Source organism: Pipra filicauda, unplaced genomic scaffold, assembly GCF_003945595.2.
Source record: "Pipra filicauda isolate LSUMZ 115617 unplaced genomic scaffold, ASM394559v2 scaffold1_size10287979_pilon, whole genome shotgun sequence".
In the NCBI taxonomy this organism is placed as follows: domain Eukaryota; kingdom Metazoa; phylum Chordata; class Aves; order Passeriformes; family Pipridae; genus Pipra; species Pipra filicauda.
Genome location: NW_024104310.1, coordinates 9,534,971 through 9,557,361, shown reverse-complemented (window position 1 = coordinate 9,557,361; position 22,391 = coordinate 9,534,971). Strand labels below are relative to the sequence as shown.

Here is a 22,391-nt window from a genome sequence, read left to right as displayed (position 1 = left end):
CAAGTTCACCATAAAGCAAGATCTTAGGGAGGCGGTGGTCCTTCATCCTGGAGACGTGCCCTGCCCATCGCAGCTGTGTTCTCAGTAACATGGCCTCAATGCTTGTGACTGCTGCTTGCTCTAGAACAGATGTGTTGGTCACAAAATCTGACCAGTGGATGTTTAGGATCGTACGGAGGCAGCGTTGATGGAAGCCTTCTAGGAGTTGCAGGTGGTGGCGGTAGATGACCCATGATCCATATAAAAGAGTAGACAGCACTATGGCTCTGTAAACACTGATCTTCGTATCATTTTTGTAACAAAGACTTTTTCAGGCAGTGCATACAGACAGATGGAAGAACATGCCTGGGATGCTGGGATGACCCTTCCTGTGGTTCGTGGTGGGGTCTGCCTTGCCATCTTTTCTGAAGATACATCCTCTGAACACCAATGGGATGATACCTCCCTGCAAGATATCCACTTTTTGGGGGAAAAGCATGTGGTGGGATCAAGATTTCCAGGGTGCCTGGGCTTTGTCATTGGGTTGCAGACCCAGCTGAGCTCTGCTGAGTGTTTTACCTTTAATCCTAATGTAGGGGTACAAGAATGCATGATGGAGAGCTTTTCAGTCAAGTTTTCTGGTCATTTTCAATTTAACTGCACAGGATGGAAAAAAATGCAAAAAACATTTCCAATACATATATATACTTTAAAGCTTTAAGTATTGATTAAGAATTACACCATTTGATAAGGGAATATGTAATTTATCTGACGAAAATTCAGAAAAAAATAGTCTAATCCCATCTGTCTCTTTAATTTAGAATGAAGCTCACTTTTAAGTGAAATGTTTGCTGTGATTCAGCAGTTATCTCCATTTGAACTCCAGCATCGTGACAACATCGTGCTCCCAAAGGCTCCTTGCAACTGAACTGAAGCAAACCAGGGGGGAGAGTTTTCCATAACAGCAGACATCAGCTCATGCGTGGGCACTTTTCTGCCATTACCCACTAATCCTTTTCTAAAAGCAGTAATTGCCATTCTAGGGGTGCTCTCTGGAGGCCTTATGAAGGATTTTCTACCCATCTCTTGGTGTCAGGTTGGTGTTGTTTTGTTGTGCTCGTGGATATGCTGAGTGACAGAGACCATGGAATACCCTAGAAAGGTGAAAATACAGGTGTGTCTCCACTCAGCACTTTTGCTTTTAAACTTGACCCAGTGATATGGGAGAATAGAGCTGCACTAGCAGGATGCAAACCTGGAAGGGCAATAGAACAGTTTTACCATCTAATCTTTGGGCTTCCCAATGTAGTTGGCTGCTTTCCACCTCCTGTTTCTGGCTCAGACTACCAGGAGGTCTTTTGTTGGCTCAACTGGTGATGTCAGTCTCTGACTGGGTGTTTCCAAAAAAAAAAAAAAAAAAGACACTTCCAACTGTTTAAAACCTGAAACACCTTAACTTCTTGTCTGGATCCCACCAGACTTTAAGGGTGTGGGAGTGTGTGTGTAGAGAGAGATCTATTGATGAGTTATCTTAGAGCTATCCCATTAGCATAGAGCCATGGAGCACTGTGTCCCGATCCAGCTCTACTGTCCTCAGCAAAATTGCTAAGGAATGAATCTCCAGCCACAAAATAGACTTGTGAACCAGAAGAGTTTTGATTTGACCTCTGTGCTCTGGCTTTCACGAGCGGGGTTGTCGGGTCAGAACACACTCCTCTGCTCACAGTCAAAGCACACCTGCTCCACAGCCACTGAAAACCCATCAGTGTGACCTCCCTGCCGTGTCACAGACGGATTGTGGCCTTTTACCTGAGGGCTGCACATGATGGAGCCTGTGCTGCAGCTCTGTGCTGGGGCTGTGACCCTGAGCAGGGATCTCTCAGCCACAGTCTCACGTGCAGCTGACCCCGTGCCTTGGCTGTCCTCTGACTCTGGCTGCATCTCATGGTGGGTGCAGTGTACAATAAAGCTGTCTTGCTTTATTCCTGTGGCATTTTTCTCCCTGCTCAGGGACAGAGGTTTTTCTAATGCCAGCATAGTGAAATGCCAGTTGCAGCTCACTTAATGTATGCTAAGTAAGAAATTTAATTAGCCACTAGTGAGTCTGCAGGATAATTCCTTAGTTTGATGTGCATCATTACCCCTTCTTTCTTTTATATGGAAATTATAAATTTTGCTTGAATGTGTGTGTTTCTATTTTTTTATTTTATTTGTAATTTCTTCTCCCTGCTTGCTTTCACTACCATCTCTCCCCTACTTGCTAATGACAGCTTAAAGTGAGCTATGAATTGTCCTAAACGTAAAATAGGATAGAATAGAGTAGGGTAGGATAGGACAGGATAAAATAAGAATAGGATAGAATAGGATAGGATAGGATAGGATAGGATAGGATAGGATAGGATAGGATAGAACGGAGTACAATAGACTAGACTAGATTAGACTAGACCAGACTAAACAAGACCAGACTAGAATATTTCATTTGGAAGGGATCTACATCAATCATCTAGTCCAACTGCCTGACCACTTCAGGGCTGACCAAAATTAAAGCATGTTGTTAAGGGCATTGACCAAATACCTCAAACACTGACAGGCCTGGGGCATTGACCACCTCATATTCTTACCTTTTGCACCTTGTTTCAAAGAGTTTGGCTTTTGGATGCACATATACACAACCAAGTATGTAACCAGGCCAGTGCCTTTCCCTGCATAAAGACTGATCCAAAGTCTGCTCTCCTGACATCTTGGGATATATCTCTGGCTGCACAGTTTGACGGATAGAGAGACTGTTGCAATGTTCCTCTGATGAGGCCAAGTGTGTGGCAGACCAGTCTTGATAAAACTTTTTCTCTCCATATATCACTTCTCAGGGTAGGGTGCAGATAAAGTCTGTGCTCTCTAACAGGGACTAAAGAGGTCCTGCTTTCCTTAGCATCGTCTTCCCATTGCTGTTGGATAAAAGTTCCCCGAGCAAAGGTGCTTGTGGCTGTCATGTGTCTGCTCTCTCTGTATGATGATATGTCTCACTGAGCATGATCACAGACCACATCCATCCATCCATCCATCCATCCATCCATCCATCCATCCATCCATCCATCCATCCATCCATCCATCCATTCGTCTATCCATCCATCCATCACCCCCTCCCCATTTTCCTCCTTCTCCCTTCTCCCTATGGCCATGCCACTTCTTACTTATCCCTACTAAACTGAACTCTTTTTTTTCTCTTTGCCAACCAGGGGCTGTTGACAGGAACTAATTTCTGGGCTGTGTTGCCCCTCCTAAAGTGGAAAAGGCTGAGGCCTTTCATTCAGAGAGCAGAGACAAGTTGATAGATGGTGTTTTACATCTCTCTGAAACTCAGGGTCTGCTTTTTGGAGGCTTTTTTCAAAAGCTATTCATGCACTGTTAGTTTGAAATTGTACTTGCAATAACTTATTTCTGGAGCTTTTCTATTGTGCTGTCTGTGCTGGCAATTAATTATTGAGGCAGCTTATTTACAGACAGTGCCTACTTTTGTCTAGCACTTCCAGTGAGATGTGAATAGCAACATTTTTCGTTGCTGGCATGGAAAGGCAGATATATCCTCTTTCAGGGCAAGACTGTAATCTAAACAATAACTCTGAGAGAGATTCAACCTTGGTTTAAGAAAAAAAGAAATCCAGCCACTGAAATCACATGTATTGGCCAGGAACCTTGGACTTCTTTGCTGTTGCTTTTTTAAAGGCTTTTGTTTGTTTGTTTACACTTTACATAAAAGCAAAGGCTGCTCTCAGTTATTCCCATGCTTCAAACTTTTAGTCTCTATAGCTCTGGCATTGGAGCACTTAGGAGCAGACAATTAAAAATCTGGGCAATATGAGTCCCTTTTCCTCTCCATCCCTGTCCCTGGGAAGGACATGTGCAGTGCTGTCACTTGGTAGTGACAGTTCAGTTTCCTTCCAACAAACTGCACTTTGCTGTGCAGCTGCAGGTTGGGGACAGAGTGCTGGCTCCTTTGTCAATCCCCATCACATAACAGAGGCTGGACAGAAAGTCCTAGTGGATGTATTTAGCATCAGCCTTCTCTGTCCCAGAGCTTTGGATGATCTTCTGTCCCAGTCTGGGGGAAAAGGCAGGATCTGCAGTCTCTGCTGTCTGAGACTCAGTGGGAGAAGACATCTGCTCTCCTTGTGGGCTTGTAAAAGTCAACATGATGAAAGTGCAACCCATGGTTTCCCTAAGAACTGGCTAAAAGTCAAAACCACACTGGAGTTTGTGATTTTTTTTTCTTTTTCTTCATAGTAAGTAGAAGCCATCCCATAAAAGGCAGATCTGAACCAACCAAAACCCAACCTGCATGAGCACTGGCATTTTTTCTTAACCTTGTGTCTCTCTGATTGACTTCTGCCTAGAAACTTTACCCAAGCAGTAACAAATCCACCCTCCTTGAGACACCAGCCGTGCTCTTTATCTGCATTTTTCCAGTCCCAGTGACAATCATGATGCTGACAAGGTCGTGGCTGTAATCATGTGCTGGAGATTCTTCATTCTGCTCAGAGAGATTTAGATGGTGCCTCTATCCATCACTTTCCCCTCACCCCAGTGGGACAGGAATCCCATGATGGGCATGGTACCAGGGTCATACTTTTAAGCCTTGCTTCCAAGTCTTACTTCTGAAATTACCATAGTTACACCATGGACTTACAGCTGGACACTGTATCTGCAGGAATAGGAGTATGGAACTGCTCTATGAACTGCCCCAGGCATTTATGTATTTCCTTAACTCAGGCCAAGACCTTTGCAGTTTGATCAGTCTACTCTACCTTATGTCCCAACACACCACTGCAGTATTTAAGCTCCCTTAGCATCTTGTTTCAGAACAGGATGCATGGGCTGTCATCCAGTAGCAGCAGGCAGGGCCAGGCAGATATTGCTCCAATCCAGCCACGTGTCCCTATGAGCACTGCCAGGAGCATTTCACCCTCCCAGCACCTGCAGCAGGGCACAACCTCACCACCTTGAGTTCACCTTCAATAAATCTCTTAATTCTTGTCCTTGTCAGCTGATGAGGTTGGTTGGGAGTAGAGCAGTGGGAGGGACATAGCTTTCCAACAACCCAGTCCCTTCCAAAAACCTTGTCTTGCCTTGAGGGGTGATACAGAGCTGCTCCTGGTGATGATCACCCAGAGCAGGGGCTGCCCAGCCTGTGCTTACCAAAGGTCCTTTCTCTTCCTTTGAACGATGCCTTTGGCGATGAGCAGCACACTAAAGCAAGCCCCCATGGCTTTTCCTGCTCCACTCTTCAAAATAACAGCTGTGTCCTTGGGAGGCTCTTTTTCAGTCAAAGAAACACCAGTTTATTCTCTTTTGCTCCCCCCCCAGCTGTGGCTCTGAGCTCTGGCAGCTGCAGGATGAGGGCTGCTGAGCAGGACCACAGGGCACGTGTGTTTGCACCGAGCCTGATACTTTGCCTCTGTCACCCAGCTTGACCCTCTGCTGAGGCACGTCTGGGGGCTCTTCTCTCTCCCTGCATTTTAAAGTTGTGCTTGAAAATGAAATGAAAGCTACCCATGATGTCCCAAGGAGACAGAAGCTGGAGAATTTCTCCTGCTGATTTTGGACAAGCAGGAGGACAAGAAAAATAATTTCCAACTTTTCCAGAAGCAGATGGTGCAAAGCAAGCATTTACTGAAGAAGGAAGCTCAGCTTTCTCTCACTGTCTGCACATCTTCACAGTTTTGCTCGTATCAAAACCCCTCAGAGCCTGCAGGGATAGAGCCGTGGATAAGCAGATGAGCAGGATTAGGCATCTGGATTTGAGGCCCCCAGGTCTGTACTGTTTTCTACCCTCTCTCACCACTTGCCCTCCAGCACAGTGGAGATTACTCCTATCAGCCCCAGTTACGTGCCTTCTGCACTCCTTTTTCACCCATCCCCAGAAGATGCCAAGCAGATGGAAACCTCTGAAGGATTCAATGACCTTTAAAAGGTTTTGGGTTGAGCCCTGGTGCCCATCATGGGCTGTAGCACTGGAGGCTGTTCTGAACGTGGTCCTGCTGTTGTGTGGTGAGTAACCTGCTCACCCCAGTCCTCCCAGGTCACCTCAACTTAGTGCAAAGGGTATTCCCGGCCGTAAATGTACTGCAGAGGCTTTATCCTTGCCATGCTGTTTCCGTGCCTGTAACATGGAGATTCCTCTGCCTCCTAGGGGTGAAAGCTCCCAGTGCTGTGGTGTGGGTGAGTATGAAGAGACCTTCAAAGGACCACACTGCTCCTGATGACATTGTGGCCTCCCAAAGCCAGGCTGCCCATGGAGGTGGACAAGGACCATCTGGGAAAGAAGCACTCACCATATAAAGTCCTTCAAGTCCACCTTCACTGCAGAGTTGTGTCCAGCTTGTGTGATTGGCTTTGAAACTTACTCCAGTGATTTATGCCTATGAGGAGGAGCAGCCTCCCCTGGGGAAAGGGTTTTTTCATTCACATATGCACAGAGATTTCAGGGTTTGGTGTCTGGGTTCCAAAAAAATTCTGGAAATGTTTAAACAAATATATAGCAGGGTTGGTGTTTTCCTGTCCTAACAGTCTGAAAACAGTTCAGTGCCCACTGAAGCCTCTGTGATGTGGGCAGTGGTCTAGACTGGAAGTGCCTGTGCTGGGGTTATCCAGCAGCTACGGGAGCTCCGCCTGACATGTTATCATAGCTGATTAACACCATCCATCAGTGCCTGATTAAAATGAGCAGAAATGTTTTTTTCTTCCTCTGCAGCACAAGAGCTCTCTTATGCAGAAAGTGCTTGTCTTAATTACCACTCTGTAAACCCTCAGCGAGGCAGAGCATCAGCATTGTGGCTTAATTCCTCTCTGCAGTAATAACCTTCTCGTTTCATAAGTGCATAATGTAAGTGCAGGATAATACATGTGGGTTTTAGTGTTTTGCCTTTTTTTTTCCCCTTTCATTTATGTCAGAAGTGTCCTTCTTTTTTTTTTTTTAATAAGGCCTCAATTTCAACCACTTCTTTATTTTTTAAATGCCATTACTCATTTAATTTAAATAGATAAAGTTGCTCTTTAAGGTGTTTTAAGGTATGGGCACCTTACCCCTTAAAGAAGAGTGTCAGTGGACATGTGAGAAAGTGTAACTTCATTGTAAAACCTGACTGTGGCAAGGGATCCTGAAGGAAACCTGAACATGGCTTGCACTCATATAAAGCAATAACAGTAAAAGGGCATATGTTGAATAGGGGTGTGTGTCTAATCCTGTGTGGTGAGATTTGTACAGGATCATGAGAGGTGGAGAAAGGGATGGACAGATGTGCTTAGAAGATTCAAGGCCCCTGAAATACTGGCAAGTACTCACCAAAAGATATCGAGGGATTTTTGAAAATCGGAGTTAAAAGTGAGTTTTGACTGGGATAAATGCAAGAGAGTGAAGGTAAAATATAAAACAAATGGAAGGGAGGGTGGGTAAAATATGAAACAATGTCTGTCACAGAGCAGGCAGGGGGATAGAGAGGAGCAAGAGCCGCCCTGTGTGTCCCCTTTGCCCTGCTGGCACTTGCAGAAAGCGAGAAGCAAATCTTCATGACGGTTTTCCAGAAAAGCCCTTGTGCCCTTAAAAGTTACCTTTTTTCTTTTTTCTCCTTCCATTGAGAGCACTACCAAGAGCTGGGGAAGGCTGGTTTAACAGCTCAAGATGAGAAGGGAGAGGTGAGCCTGAGGATGGAGAGGCAGGGGCAGGTGGGGAGTGGCAGCCTCAGCAGGCACAGTGGAGATGTGGTGCAGGGTGACGAGGCTGGGAAGGTGCTCAGTTTCTGTGCTGAGTGATGGGAGGCTGGAGAGCCCTGTATGAAGCAGGAATAAATGCTGAAAAAAGCCTTGTCAGCAATTAAAGCTTTCCAGAATGGTTTTACCTGTTGGGCTTTGACAAGGAGAATCAGTACCATTTTCCACATCTGTGGGCAGGAGTGCCCAGATAAGCCAGAAACCTGTCAAGGAACCCCAGAAAGCCAGGAGCAGAGCTGTAAGCTGCACCATTTTACCAGAATCCCAGTGCAAAAACCCAAGACCAATCCTTTTCTCCACATTTCTGGATGAGGTTTTCCACATATCAAGTTAGGTGTTTCACTCCCCAGCCAGAGAGATGGGGCAATCTTTGAGCATCTCTCAAAGTCCCAGTCCCAGTCTGCAGAGTCACAGACCTTTCTCCATCCTGGTACCAGATCTGGTCCTCGTGATGAGAAGCAGAGAGCTTCTGGCAGGCTGACAGGCAGAGCAGGGGAAAAGCTGTGTGTGTGGATTTTGATGTGTTGAGCTTTGTGAGTTCTTTAGCCCTGCAAATGCATTCCCTCTAGTTTGGTGTGCCCAAGACATTGGCTCCTCCATGAGGAAGGAGGGCTTTTTTCCAGGGGCACGTATGTGAAGTCTCCACCAGCACATCCAGCGGCAGCCACATCCACACACACACACGGTGTTCAGAGCTAGGGACAGATGGGGCTCTGAGCTTTGTTCCAGGCCAAGGTTCACCTTGAAGCTCTTGAGCAAATGAGCAAATTAACAGCTTGAAAAAGCAAAGACCTGAAATGACTCTGCAATCACCTTTACCCAATTCTAATAAGACCACATTTTGGTCAGCCCTGGATGAGACACAAGAGACTCAAAAGCCCCAGGCAGACAAAGCAAATTGTATTCTCCAGAAGAAGAGCAGGCTGTTTCAGCCTGATAGGAAACAAGGCTCCCGTGGGAGATGCCTGGAGGCAGGACTGTTCTCCAAACGGTGCCTCTGGCTTAGCACAGCATCAAAATGTAAAGGTTGCAAAAGTCACTTAATGGCTCCAAAGCCCATATAATGTGTAATTGGTGTTCTCTGACAGTTTTTGATTGATGATTCTGATGAGTGAAATTAACAATCTAGGAAAACCCTGTCCTGCCCTGTCCTGTCCTGTCCTGTCCTCTCCTGTTCTGTCCTGTCCTCTCCTGTCCTCTCCTCTCCTGTCCTCTCCTGTCCTGTCCTGTCCTCTCCTGTCCTCTCCTGTCCTGTCCTCTCCTGTCCTGTCCTGTCCTCTCCTCTCCTGTCCTCTCCTGTCCTGTCCTGTCCTGTCCTGTCCTGTCCTCTCCTGTCCTGTCCTGTCCTCTCCTGTCCTGTCCTTTTCCTCCTTGTCCTGTCCCTGTACTCTTCCATGTCTATCCTGTAATGTAAGGTCCTATCATTGTCTCTCCTGTCTGTTCTGTCCTCTACTCCCTCCTGTCCTTTTTCTTTCTCCCATGGTCCGGGTCCTGTCCTCTCCTCTCCTGTCCTCTCCTGTCCTGTCCTGTCCTGTCCTCTCCTCTCCTGTCCTGTCCTGTCCTCTCCTGTCCTGTCCTGTCCTGTCCTGTCCTCTCCTGTCCTGTCCTCTCCTGTCCTGTCCTGTCCTGTCCTCTCCTGTCCTCTCCTGTCCTGTCCTGTCCTGTCCTCTCCTGTCCTGTCCTGTCCTGTCCTCTCCTGTCCTGTCCTGTCCTGTCCTGTCCTCTCCTGTCCTGTCCTGTCCTCTCCTGTCCCCGGGCCTGTCCTGGTGCCGGGCCTGGGTCAGGTAATGTACGCTTCTCTCTTATGCCTCTCCTCTCCTCTCCTCTCCTCTCCTCTCCTCTCCTCTCCTCTCCTCTCCTCTCCTCTCCTCTCCTCTCCTCTCCTCTCCTCTCCTCTTTCCTTGCTCCTGTATTATTGCCATTTGAAAAACTTCAAGCAAGGATTTCCCTTGTTCTTTGCCCTCATTTCTAGGCATGGTGTCTTTTTAACACTTAATTTTTCTATTTGCCTAATTATCTGTCTCACATAGTCATGATTCACAGCTGCAAAATGTTCTTTAGCTCCTGGATGAACATCTCATTCAATTCCTTTCATGGAAAATAAGGTGAAATCGTTTTGCTTGGAGAGGAGGATGGCCCAAAGCCAGAACACCACATCCCACTGCAAACTGAGCTGGATTTGCTGTGGTTTTTGCCCCCGCAGAGGTGTCCCTAATGGGCCACATCCTTGTGTGCCTTCTCTGCAGGCTGCTGGAGGTGCAGAGGGGCAAAAGTTTGAGTGCAACAAGCCGGAGATAACTTCAGCATTCATTTTTCTTTTTCTTTTTTTTTTTCACTGGCAGAGCCAGATCCCCCAGTGCAATGTTTTGGGTTACTGCCATTTGTGGGGATGGAGGCAGAAGCTTCTTAGGGCTCAAGGTCCTGGAGGGAATTGTTCTAGACGTGAAACAACATGAGAGCAGACAGAGCTGAGGTCTGCCCTTCCCATGTCTTCTCAATAAACTCAGTATTCATCTAAATACCCAACGTTCCTCTTCAACAGCTCCTGAGGGCTCCATTAACCATTTGAGAGACTGTACTCATATGATTCAACTTTTTTAAACATTTGAATCATAAGCTTCTGCACCACAACGTGATGGGGTAAGTTAGTGTGGATCTTAGCCCAGTGCTTTTTCAAAAGCTGTAACAGTGCCCAAATCTGTATTTTTTTTTTTCATTACTCCAAATATTTCTGTCTTGAAGAAGACATTTGCCTTTAGGTAACAGGGAGCACAAACAGCAGCAGCCCCATGGGACTGGCAATGCCAAATACAGCTCATCCCAGTGCAGGGACACCTCCCCAAACAACCCAGACCAGCTGAACTGTCAAACAAGTACAATCCATCAGTCAGGGGTGAAGAGATGTTTGCCTCTTTCCCTCTGTACACTATTGAAATTAAAGCTGTCAGAGTTGTACACAGAAAAGTGTCTTTTTATAGCACTCTGCAGACTGAGCAAGTTATGAAGTTTTAAAGCAGATAACCACCATCTGTTCATATACTGACTGAAAGCCTGGGAACTGCTAGTCTACATTTCTTGTAGTAGGCTTTCCATATTTATATTTTCCTTGATAGCAGCTGGACTCCATGTGCATGCATAGGATTTACCAAGCCTGTGCAGTGAAGAAGGTGCTGAGAGTCTCTGGCTCAAAACTGTGGTGTTTGGAGTGTGTGGCAGAGACTGAATGTGGCAAGTGACAACAAAGGTACTTCTGAAAGTGTGAGCAAGGGGTCAGACCTGGGGGGACAAATGGCAACCCCCATGGGGCTGTTCTTCCCTGTTTTCCAAGAATATTATTACTTGTAAGTTAAAAAAGTTACAGCACAAATATAAGACTTTTGTGTGGCTTCTGTATTTGGACACCAAACCATAAACTTTTTAGCCTAGAAGTTCTCAGCCAATGAACAATGTGCACAAACAGTCTTTTGCTTCAACATTCACACTTTCTTGTCTGAGAATGAGTTCTAGAAAATTAATGAGGAGGAGGGAGAAGGAAGAACTGGAGGGAGAGCCAGATGACATAGCTGGGGACCTGCCCCTCTCAGGTACTACTAACAGGCATCAGAAGGGATGTGACAATCCCCTTTTCAGTGACGTGCTCTTGCTCCATGCAGCATCACTGGTACTGTTTGTGGAGCTTCATGAAGCATAGCTCTGGCTCAGAAAGGCTCCTGCAGGTCTGGGCTGTATGGCATTCCCAGGATGTGTGTTTTGGGAAATGCTTGAGCTACTGACCTTGTACAATGGCCCAGGACACATCTGTGCACAGGACACTGACTGAAACCCCTCTCCTGCAGCACATCAGCACCAGCAGCTGATGTATATGTATATATAAAGAGGCCCTGTTCAGAGCCCCTTTGTTTTTGATGCTGTGCAAAAGCCCCCTCCAGACACACACACCATCCTAGAAGAAACTGCCAGTTCCAAGAAGACTTGGGGAACACTTACACCAGACAAAGAAAAATACATTAACGAGCTTCACTGCTTTGGAAATGGTTTGTTTGCCTACTAAGGGAGAAAAAAACATCTCTGAAGTTGGTGCCTGAGCAGCACTTATATCTCAATTATCCACACGTTGCTTCTCTGTGTGTGAGATTATGAGCTAACATGGTTTTCATGGCTTCATCAGCACCAGTTTAAGAGCAATATTTATCCCCGGTCACGTCAATGCTTTGGTCAACTCAGCGACAAAGGTGATGTTTGCTGCCCTCTTGCCGGAGATTCCACTAACGAGCTGAGTGATTTATTCATTAAGGGCAGGGAAATATGGAGCTTTATTCCAGGGGCCCTGGTGGGAAATTTGCATGAAAATTTCATGCTGTTCACTTGCAGGAGCCCTGCCTGGCAGCAGGTGCCCTTCCCTGCTGCGCTGCCCTTCCCCTCCCTGCAGGAAATGTCCTTACTGTGTTTTAGCAAACCCTTTAACAGAAATATTGCACAGAAAGGGGTTTTTATTGTAGTTGGCTCTGGTTGTTGTTTTGCAAAAGTCATGGCACGAGGAAGTTGTCTACTAAAAAAAAGAAAATAGAAAAAAAAAGACAGAGTTTGACTTTGGAGTCCTGGGTGGCTCTTTGACAGGTCTGGCCCCATTGAAACATCAGGGTTTTGCTCTGGTCCCATTAAAGCTCAAAAAACTCCTTCCTACTGACTTTGGAGATGAAGGAAAGCAGACTCCCAGTTCTGGAGCAAAGGAATGGACCAAACTGCAGGTCTCTAGTGTCTGGACATGAAATTAAATTTGAGTTTTATTTGAGTTTAATTTACAAACTTAGGCTTCAGGTCCTCAAATATGGTTTGAAGATCTGGTCACACTTGTGTTTTGTCTGACTTTGTCCTGCTTGCTTGACTAAAAGTACTGCAGGCTATCTAATATCTATTCCAGATAATATTCTTTGTTTTGTTTCATGAATGATATGGGGACCCAAAGCCCACGCATTCATCCAGGCTGCATGCTGATCTGTGCTGGGCTGAGCCCATCATGGTTGCTGGCCACTGGCATTTCTCTTTCCCCACTTCTTTGCAGCAGGATGGCACGGGAGAGAAATCAGAATTAAACTGATCTTTTATTTTTTCCTTTCAATGGAAAAATGTATTGGCCCATAAAACACAACCAGCAACTTCCACACAGTCCAGCCTGGAAACCTGGCTTTAAACAGAGGGGATTAGATGTATGAACCTCAGTGGAGGGGGAAACTGCAGCGTGAGCACAGACAGGGGTAATGTGGGTGGGGACCTGATGCCTGTGCATTAGCCACTGTTCCCTCTGGTCATTGCAATCCTGACCTCAACCCAACCAGCAACGAGCCACAGTCTATGGTCTTCAGCATCCAAACACCATTGGGATAGGGAGGAAAAGGCCTAGGATGGCTTCAAATGGTGGTTCCTTGCTGGAAGCATGACTCGAACTGCTCTACTTCATCATTTAAGCAAGTCTGGTTTCTGTCCTGCATGGAGAGTAAATTTAGGAGTGCAAGCTTTTGAGATTGTTGATTTAATGACCATTTCCACCGCCCCACAGAGCAAGATGCTGAAACAGAGACCTCTCCAAAGGCTCTCAGGGACCACACTTAACTCCCCTGAGTGCTGCCACTAAGCTTCCTGCATCCCTCCCTGCGTGGGGCTTAAGGATGTAGGATATTTTTGAGGGAGAGTCGATTTTTCCTTTTGTTGATGCTCCCAGCACTCCCCGTGCCAACTGCCCCGGGGGGCCCAGGTGGCAACTGTGCTGCTGAAACTCCCAAGTAACAGATACCTTCAGTAATTGCACCTCCGAAGCAGTTGACTGGCTCCTGCGACGAGCTCCTGAATAATTGAAGCAATATTTGCAGGGTTTGCACTGAAGTACTAACAGCTGTGGTATGTTTTGATATTTATGAAGCCAAATAAATTATGGATTAGTCAGTGCAGTGAGCCCAGCGTGATGCTTATTACTGCTGGAGTGCCGGGGCTGATGGAGTGCTATTCATCCCCTTTTACTTGCACTGTGTGGCTGAGTATGACTGGTGTCTATTACTGGACCTAATAGAGCTTGCTCACAGGTTTAAGTTCCAGTCCCCCAAGAGCCAATGGTGTGTTTTAATTTGTTCTTCACTCTGCAGATTTTAGAAAGACATGCTGGGATGATGTCTCAGGGTCACAGGGCATTGCATCGACTCACAGATGTGGAGATGATTTTTTCTGTGGTAATGGAGGTGGGTGCTGGCAGAATCAGCAGCAAGTCTTGGCACTAAACTGGAAATTATACAAAATCCAATTTTCTTTGCAAGCTGGTCTGTGTGTAAATATTGTATGTCTTCTCTGGAATGTCTCATTCATTGCATAAACTTTTCTTCATAACTGAGCCAGTGCTTGTGAGATTAGACTATTCACTCCCCTTTCTATTATCTGAGAAAATTTTTTGTTGTGGATGAAAATATTCTCACTTTGCAAACGTTCCGAATATATTCCAGACCTCTCCCCATCAGCAGAAGCTGCCCGCTGGGAAGGGATAAGGAAGGAGGAAATAACCATTCAGAGCAGCAGATGGCATCCTACCACTCAAAAGCTTCCCTGGCCCTGGAAAGTGTAATAAATACGTAACAGCAAGTGCCTGTGCTTTGCTTGTAGCTGCAGTCAGCAATTTGGTAGAAAACTGAGAGGTTGCTTCACTTCTTGGAAGTTGTTCCTTTACAAATCCAGTACTTTCTTTTTTTGCTGTCCTTGTTTTCTCAGGTGAAAAGAGTTATCTCTAGCTGATGAGCTTACCCAGATCTACCTTGTCCGTGCAACCCACACAGTGTGCCCTCCCAAAGTGGGAGTAGGGAACTGGCTGGATAAATCGGGGTTGGAATGGGGGTTGAAACTAGATGATCTTTAAGGTCCCTTCTAGTCCAAACCACTCTAAGATTCTATGAAATTATGCCATAAAGGGCCTATTAGTCTTCTGTATAAAAAGTTATAAATTCTAGATCAGATGTCTCAGCTCTGGAGGTGTTCAGTGCAGACATCCACATTTTACTACATCACTCCATGAAACCAGCTGATGCTTGTCCAAAAAAAAAAAACCCTGCAGCACTGTAACTCTTTCTTAAAAGCATCTTGGTACAGGCATTCCCAGAACAGGTAACCAGACACTCTGCTGGCAAGGAAAGCCTTTACATCCAATGAAGTGGTGATTTCTTTCTTTTCTTTACTTTGTTTTCTGAAGCTGGTGAGTGAGGGAATGAAGGATATTTTCTATTTAAAATCCTGATGTAGGAAAAAGCTGTGCTTTTCCAACTGTTATTGGTTATGGCAGAGATGCAGGTTTTTTTTAAAGAAAGTTTGGGCTGACTTTCTGGCTGCTGTTGCTGTGTTACATGATAAATTGTTTACAGCCTGTCACTAGAGACAAGTGAGAAAAGTATCTCCCATCCCAATTTCCTAGTAAATGATATAATTATAAAAATCATCGCAGTGAAAACAGAAGTCTACTGGGTCACAGAAACATGAGGTTTGAATTTAGTGTTTCCAGGGCTTCTAATTTCAAAGAATGTCTCTCCAAGAAGAAATGCAGCCCACTGTGTAGAGGCAATGAGGATTCAAAATGTTGCCATAGCTCCAGCTTTGGTTTCTGCTCAGAGCTGGGACATCTTTTGCTCCTTTCCCCTAGGACGCCATCATCATCATCATCATCATCATCATCATCATCATCATCATCATCATCATCATCATCATCATCATCATCATCTGACAAACACCTTATTGCCAGCTCTAGTACGGACAGCCCAACAGCACTTATTTCTGATCCTGTCCTTGCACCAGCCCCTCCCTGTCATTCAGTGCCATTCCTTGTGCTGTTGTCATGTGCTTACTGTTCACATTCCACCACTGATTTTCTCAGTGACCATTAACTTCCATGAGCACAAGATGCAGGATAAAATTGCAGGCACAGCTGGCAGATTTTGGGTGAGAATGTGCCTCTTTCTGTTTCCCCCCAGTACTCTCAGCATCATCATGGGTGCAAATGCTTCTTGCTCCTGGTAGCTCTGAGGGTGCCAGCTGTGATGAGCAGCTCCAAGTCTCTGCCTTGAGGGAAGAGCCAGGAGACAAATCTCAGCCATTCTTCAACTCACACTGATTTCTAGACTCCTGCAGATTCCCCACAGAGGTTTGATAGCTAGGAAATATAAGAATTTAAAGTCTCGCTTTCCTCATCTGCCTTATGGGACCTGTCTTAGTGCACAGACTGAAAACGTCTGGGTGGAAGGTCTCTGTGTTTTTCAAAGGCAAGAATTTTTAAAACCATGTCAGGGGAGGGACTGCATCTCAGGATGGGCTATCCCTCCTCTGGGCTCTCACTTGTCTTTCCCCATCCATCTTCAACACTTTTTAATAGATGGCAAATTTTGGGTGCATCACAGACTCCCACGATGGCTACACTACTTTGATGACAACGGAGCTGAACACAGGTAAAACAGCATCCTGAATTCCCTTATTTCGGTTCCTCTAAATGGGAATTTATGGGGAACAAAAGTCAACCAGGAACTGTCACAGCCAGAATCTGGGCTCCTGACTCTCTGAACTCTATTCCTGTGGTGCTGCAGAGCAGAGCATGGAGCAGAGGACTTGCCTTGCTCGTGCTTTGCTCTGGGTTTGGTTTTCAGGGTGAAAGACTTACCCCACTTTGAGGTGCTCCCAGAGGAGGCTGTGGGGAGCAGGTGCTCAGGAGCCTCTGCAGGCAGGTTCCAAATACTCACTGCAAATTACATGTCAGTTTGAGTTACTGGAGCTGCTCAGCACAAATGGCAATTCAGGACATTGACAACAGCTGCTGCAAAGACACTGTAAGGATTCCTTTTCCAGCAAGGATGAGAGAGTTCACATCAGCTCAAAGAGTTGTTTTGTTGCTTTAAAATGACCCAAAGGGTACATTTAAAAAGAATGAAGGAAAAAAAACAACCTGGAGGGAATCTTGCTATTCCATAGGAATACTGGAGCACGGTTTACTTTTTTGCTTTCCTGGGGCCTCGTTCCATCTGTATTTGCTTTTTACTCTTCTTTCTTCTCCATCATGGAAATGGACATTTTGATTAAAGCTGTTATCCCAGTGAGGAGGCAGAATGTAGCTTCATTTAATCTGAGACTTTTAATGAATGTCTCAAAGCAAAAAAAAAAAAAAAAAAAAAGAGAGAGAGAGAAAAAATCCATTTTATAAAGGATTTCTGAATTTTCCCATTACATTTGCCTGTGGTGGGATGGGGATTAGCCAGTTTCCCCATCATGGAGGGAGACATCCCCAGCTGCCTCGCACCAGTGCAAGAGTGGCATCAGGGATGGTTTTTCCTCTCCCACTGGTCCCTGTCCCCACATTGATATTTGTCTCTTCCTAGTTTCCAAGGGGATGCTGGATTTGCTCTTGAACTAGAACCATGCTGAACAGGGAGAGGACAGAAAGATGAAGTGGGAAGAGGAGACAGATCTTAGCGAGTGCCCTAAGCTCTGCTCTGAAACTCCAGCCTGGAGCTTAAATTTAGAGAGCAGAATAAAAATAAGTAAACATCTGTCTCAGTAAGAGGCCATGCTTTAGGAATTGGCAATTGACATCTTGAGCTTTTTCTGTTACCTTTTCCATTTTTGCCTTTTACTCTTCTTTTGCAAATGGAAAACAGATAAAAAGTCCAGAGAAAAATGAGCATCACAGGGAGCCAGCATTTACCCAGGGCAGGGAAGAAAGTGTCTTCAGCCCAGCCCTCAGGCAGATCTGGCAGCTCCATGTCAGCCCCAGGAAGGACTGCAGGACAGGTGTGACCTGTGACCCAATAGGCAAAGTTAAGACATCCAGTGCCTGGTCAGTCCCAACCCGAGTGAGCTTTGGGACAACTTGAGAGCAAATGCAAGAGCACCTCCCAGGTACCAGCACAGCTCCATGAGGGTACTGGCACTGGCCTCTTGCCTTTGGTCTCCCCCACTAAACACCCATTTCTCCCCGTTGCAAACACCCATTTCTCTCCATTGGTCTTTCCATAGGAAAGGTGTTCTGAGAATCCTGCACACCCTTTCTCCTTCAGTCGTTTTTTTATTCCCCACTGTTCAGATGCAACATTCATTTGGCTTGAGCTCATAGGCAGAGCTTGGATGGGTTTATATGCTCCATGCCTGAACCCATACACAATTACAAACATGGCTGGCTGCCTGGCTTTGTTAATTAGCTAACAGCAATGCCTCATTTTTCCCTCTGTGGTTTCCTTCTGAATTAGTAGGGCACTGCTCAATAGTTCTCTTCCGCTTTGGGATGCCGCAGTTGAACATTATGGCATCCAGAAATGCCAGTTAGCTGAGAGTATGAGCCTGATTTGTTTGGACAACAAAAAAAATACTAGTTGCATTTAGGTAATTAAGCACAAAATAACAGCAAAGCTATTTCATACTAATGCAATCTGCCCTTCCCTGTGCCAGTGCTCTAGCTTCTTGTATACTCATCTGCTGGCAACAAAGATTAGAGTAATGTCCACAATCATTTCTGGGTTTGCTGTGAAATATTAAATTTCTCTTCCTGTGAATCTGGTTTTTATCAGCTGATATGACAACACCCTGGGCACTGAAGAGGTGCAGCAAGTCAGCAGGTGCACCTGCAAAGCATCCTTGTCACCTTTGTATCTCCAAGTGTCTGCTGAGTATCACAGCCTTGTTATGTGGCTTTAATCTTTTAGGGTTAAAAGGTCTTTCATGTCTTTAGTAGGCCTATAGAAATGTATGTTTGTGCAGATTTAAATCTTTCTGAGTTATCACTTGAGTGAGGAGTGTGGTGTATTGCAAGGCACAGTCATAGATAGGATTTCTAATGTGAGCAAAAAATCTCCCATTTTTTCCAGGGAATCTGTGAAATGAAAGGACTTCCTTTTCAGGTGTGAAGAAGGTGTAGAAACATCCAGCTATCTTGCAGTCCACAAAGTGCTGTTATGGGGGATAGCTAGGGATGGCTCTCACTTGTCCCCTGGCTGTTTCAGTCTGGGATAGTCACTCCCATCCCTGCAGTCAGCGGAGAAAATGGGCACAGAGAAAAGCTGCCACTCATTCAAGGGAGGTGTCTGAGGTTGGCCCTGACAGGTTTCTGGCTCTCCTCTTGGCTTGAAGAGAAACACATATCTGAATTTGAGTGGGGTGACTCCCTTCTCTTACCCCTTTCATGAGGGAGAATCATCTATGGAAAAACCTGCTCTCGCAGAGTCTGTAAGTCTTAGCTCTTTGTTCCTGCTTCATAACCCACGAGCAACTTTAGGGAAATGAAATAATGGATGTGTCGGGGTTTAACTGAAACCAGGACGGGATGGAAAAACAAAACTCCCTTTGGTGAAGTTGTTGTGCCTGGCTGATGCCCTCAGGAAGTCCATGTGCTGGGTCAGGAGGTAGAAAGGGCAGAAAGGTGAATTTTTAACCGAAGACTAGAGAGTGATGGTGATTTTCTTATTGCCTGCTACTTTGGGATCGAACCCATTTTGTGGTACTTCATGATTTCCTCAAGAGAGTGGTTTGTGTTGGAAGGAACCTTAAAGATCATCTAGTTCTACTCCCCACAACCCCTGCTATGGGCAGGGACCCCTTCTGCTAGACCAGGTTGCTCAGAGCCCCATCCAGCCTGGCCTTGAACACTTCCAGGGATGGGTCATGCACAGGTTCTCTGGACACGTTCCAGTGCCTCAGTCCCCTCACACTGAAGAATTTCTTCCTAACATCTAATCTAAATCTCTCCTCTTTCAGTTTAAACATGTTGTGGTAGTGTCCTATCACTCTCTGTCCATGTAAAAAGCCACTTTCTCTCTTTTTTATAAGCCCCCTTTAGGCACTGGAAGGTGCTCAACAGTCTCCTCAGAGCCTTCTCTTCTCCAGGTGGAACAACCCCAACTCCCTCTGCCTGTCTTCATAGGAGAGGTGCTCCAGTCCTCTGAGCATCTTTGTGGACAACATCTATACAGAAACATGTATTTATTTATAAAGATTTCTTTTCATGTTTCTGATCTTCACCCTGAAGTATGGGCTCAGTTCAAGCAGGAATAGCACTTTCAGCCACCTGATGCTTATTTAAGAACTTAACACAAAATAACAGCAGTAGCAACCAGGGTGGTAAAATAATGTTTTATTCCATGAATGAACAAACACTACCATGCCACATCCTAAAGTTCTTTCTACAAAAGATTGTGGACAGAGCAGATTTTTACATTTCTCAGTTCAAGTTCATTTCAGGCTTTTGAGCCTGTTCAGAGTAGCAAAATCTGGACACGCAGCATTCTTATTGTCTATTTGGCATTTTTGCCAGATAAAGCAGATTTTATACTGTAGTTCTTGTTCACACAATGTCGATGCACTGTAAAGTAAAGAAGATAATCTGAACCAAACTAGGTCATTTCTGTGGTTTATCAATACATTTTTTTCATGATGGTCAAAGTACAACCAACATTCAAAGCTTAAAATAAAGATAAGAAAAAAGACACACTAAAGAACACAATGGAAACATCATCATTGCTGTCAGGATGTGAGTTTACCCACAGTACTATGTAAAAAGTAGAAACCGGCATTGACATTCAAGCTGTTAAAACAAGGAAAGAAAACTACATTAATTGTTATATTTCCAAGCTAGTACTTCTATAGAGTCCTGATCAGCAAAGAAGTGTTACCGCATGCATGCCGAACACAAGACTAATATTGGATTGGGGATCTGACGAAGAGCTGACTTACATTCCTTTATATACAACAAAATGAAATATACAGTATTAATACTGGCTGTACATTTGGTCAGAATATTTTACAAGGAGCGACACTAGTCAAAATTCTTATGACGTGGGACGTGGACGAAGGTTGGATTTCTTTCTGAGAGTTGAATGTTTTCACAAGAAGTTTTAAAAGTTGCTTTGTACTGCTAGAACGAAAAGCTATATCTTCTAAAGCAAAAATCCTCTTTTTTTTTCTTTTATGCTTGTCAAAACTAATGTGAACAGAAGAGATAATTAAATGCATTCGGAAATACGCTAATCATTGACCTGGAACAAAACTAAGCCACAGACAGCATGTGCAATAAATCTCTGCACATTGGTTCTGTTTAAATGGGTTTATAAGATGATCCGTGCAGTATCTGGTACAAATTCCTGCTACCACAGCCTCAATTAGCTGTTCCCCAACAGGTTGCCAACCAGTTGTTCCAATACTAAAAGAAGATACAGAATAATCATGACTGTCGCATATTTTTCTACATTACCATAAAAAATATCTCAATGTTAAGCTGATTTAGCTTATTTATGTGCATATTTTTCAAGGCTGCCAAAGAAAATACTCAATCTTGCTGGCAAAAGCTATTCTGGGAACACGAGAGTGAGTTTTTCTTTGCTTTATTCTAATGGATTTTTTAACATCTGGGTACCTCAACTCCCATTGCCTCATTAGACCCCTGAGGTCTAAAGTGAGTTGGTTAATTCAGTGTATGTTTTTTCCCCATCCAGAACAAGCTGAGAAGCTAATAAGGTAAGCATGAGACCCAATAAAAACAGAAGTAAGAGCAACACAGAATTAATGAAATAATTACAGGAAGGTAAAGATCGGTGTAACTATAGTGATACTTCGTGCAATTGAATTTGTATGTCCTGTAGCAATGACAAACCTCCTGAAGATGGAGAAGAGCAGGCAAGTGTGTATGAATCAGTATCCTTTAAAATAATTGTGCTATAATCTATTTCATGTATTAGGTTAGATTGTTTTTTTCTGACATAGTGTGATGCTAACTATAGTAACCTTAATATGGATGATGGATTTCACTGCTACTGCTTGACTGCTTGAATGCAAAGAGACATTAAATCTTCCAGTCCTCAAAGCGGTTTCTTGGGGTGTTCCTTCAAGTTCAGTGTCTCACCACTTTCACTCGAGAAGTCATTTGGTGGCAAACAAAAAAAAAAAGGAAGAAAAAAAAAGAGGAAAAAAACCAACAACCAAAGAAAAAGAAGATGTTGGTTGTGATGGATTCATTTCAGACAGCAGTTTCTGCTGAGTTCACCATGCTTAATGTTCTTCCATTTAGGAAGGAGTTGCTGTCAAGTAAAGCAGATGAGCTGCTTTCAGTTTTTTTTTTTTTAAATACATGCTAACAACGTAACATCTCTTTCTTCAGGAAAATGATCCAGTTGCATATTGTCAGAGAGATCTGCCTTGTGCTTGGCACGGACAAACAGGGTTAATCTTCATCCTCCTCCTCTTTCAGTGGAGTTAGTGGGAGTTTGTCCTGAACTTGGAAACACGCCACAAAGAAGTTGACAATGGAGTTGTATAAATGCTGCTCCATTGCTGCATTGCTGAAGTAATGGCTTTCATCAGGGTAAATCTGCAAAAACAGGCAAACACACCCCTTAAGGAGCTTGAAGTTTGAGCACTGACCACCCACACCTGCAGCTCAACCTGACCTGCAAACCCACTGCATCTCCCCAGAACTGTGGGCCTTCCCATGGATGCAAGAGCAGACTTGCACGTTCCTTCACGAGGAACTTTCTGGGGGGGAGGATTTTCCATTTAATTCCATTCTGAACAAGTTCAGGCTAAGAAGAACCAGACCACACTTACAAACAACAGTGCTTGCTCCTCGTGAAAACAGAAAAAAGCCTCCTCTCATA

General features: G+C 44.8%; 1 protein-coding gene across 4 annotated transcripts in view; it reads right to left on the bottom strand.

Annotated features, from left to right (window-relative positions):
• Positions 1–19,856: 19,856 nt before the first annotated feature.
• The window catches only part of DPP6 (dipeptidyl peptidase like 6), a 547,732-nt gene continuing 545,197 nt past the window's right edge, over positions 19,857–22,391 (bottom strand). For 3 of the 4 annotated variants that reach the window (XM_027727817.2, XM_027727819.2, XM_027727816.2), the window contains exon 26: positions 19,857–22,105. In XM_027727817.2, coding sequence (XP_027583618.1) covers positions 21,959–22,105 — 147 coding nt within the window. In that variant the 3' untranslated portion in view covers positions 19,857–21,958. The remainder of the gene's footprint in view (positions 22,106–22,391) is intronic. The other variant, XM_027727815.2, reaches the window with a different exon arrangement.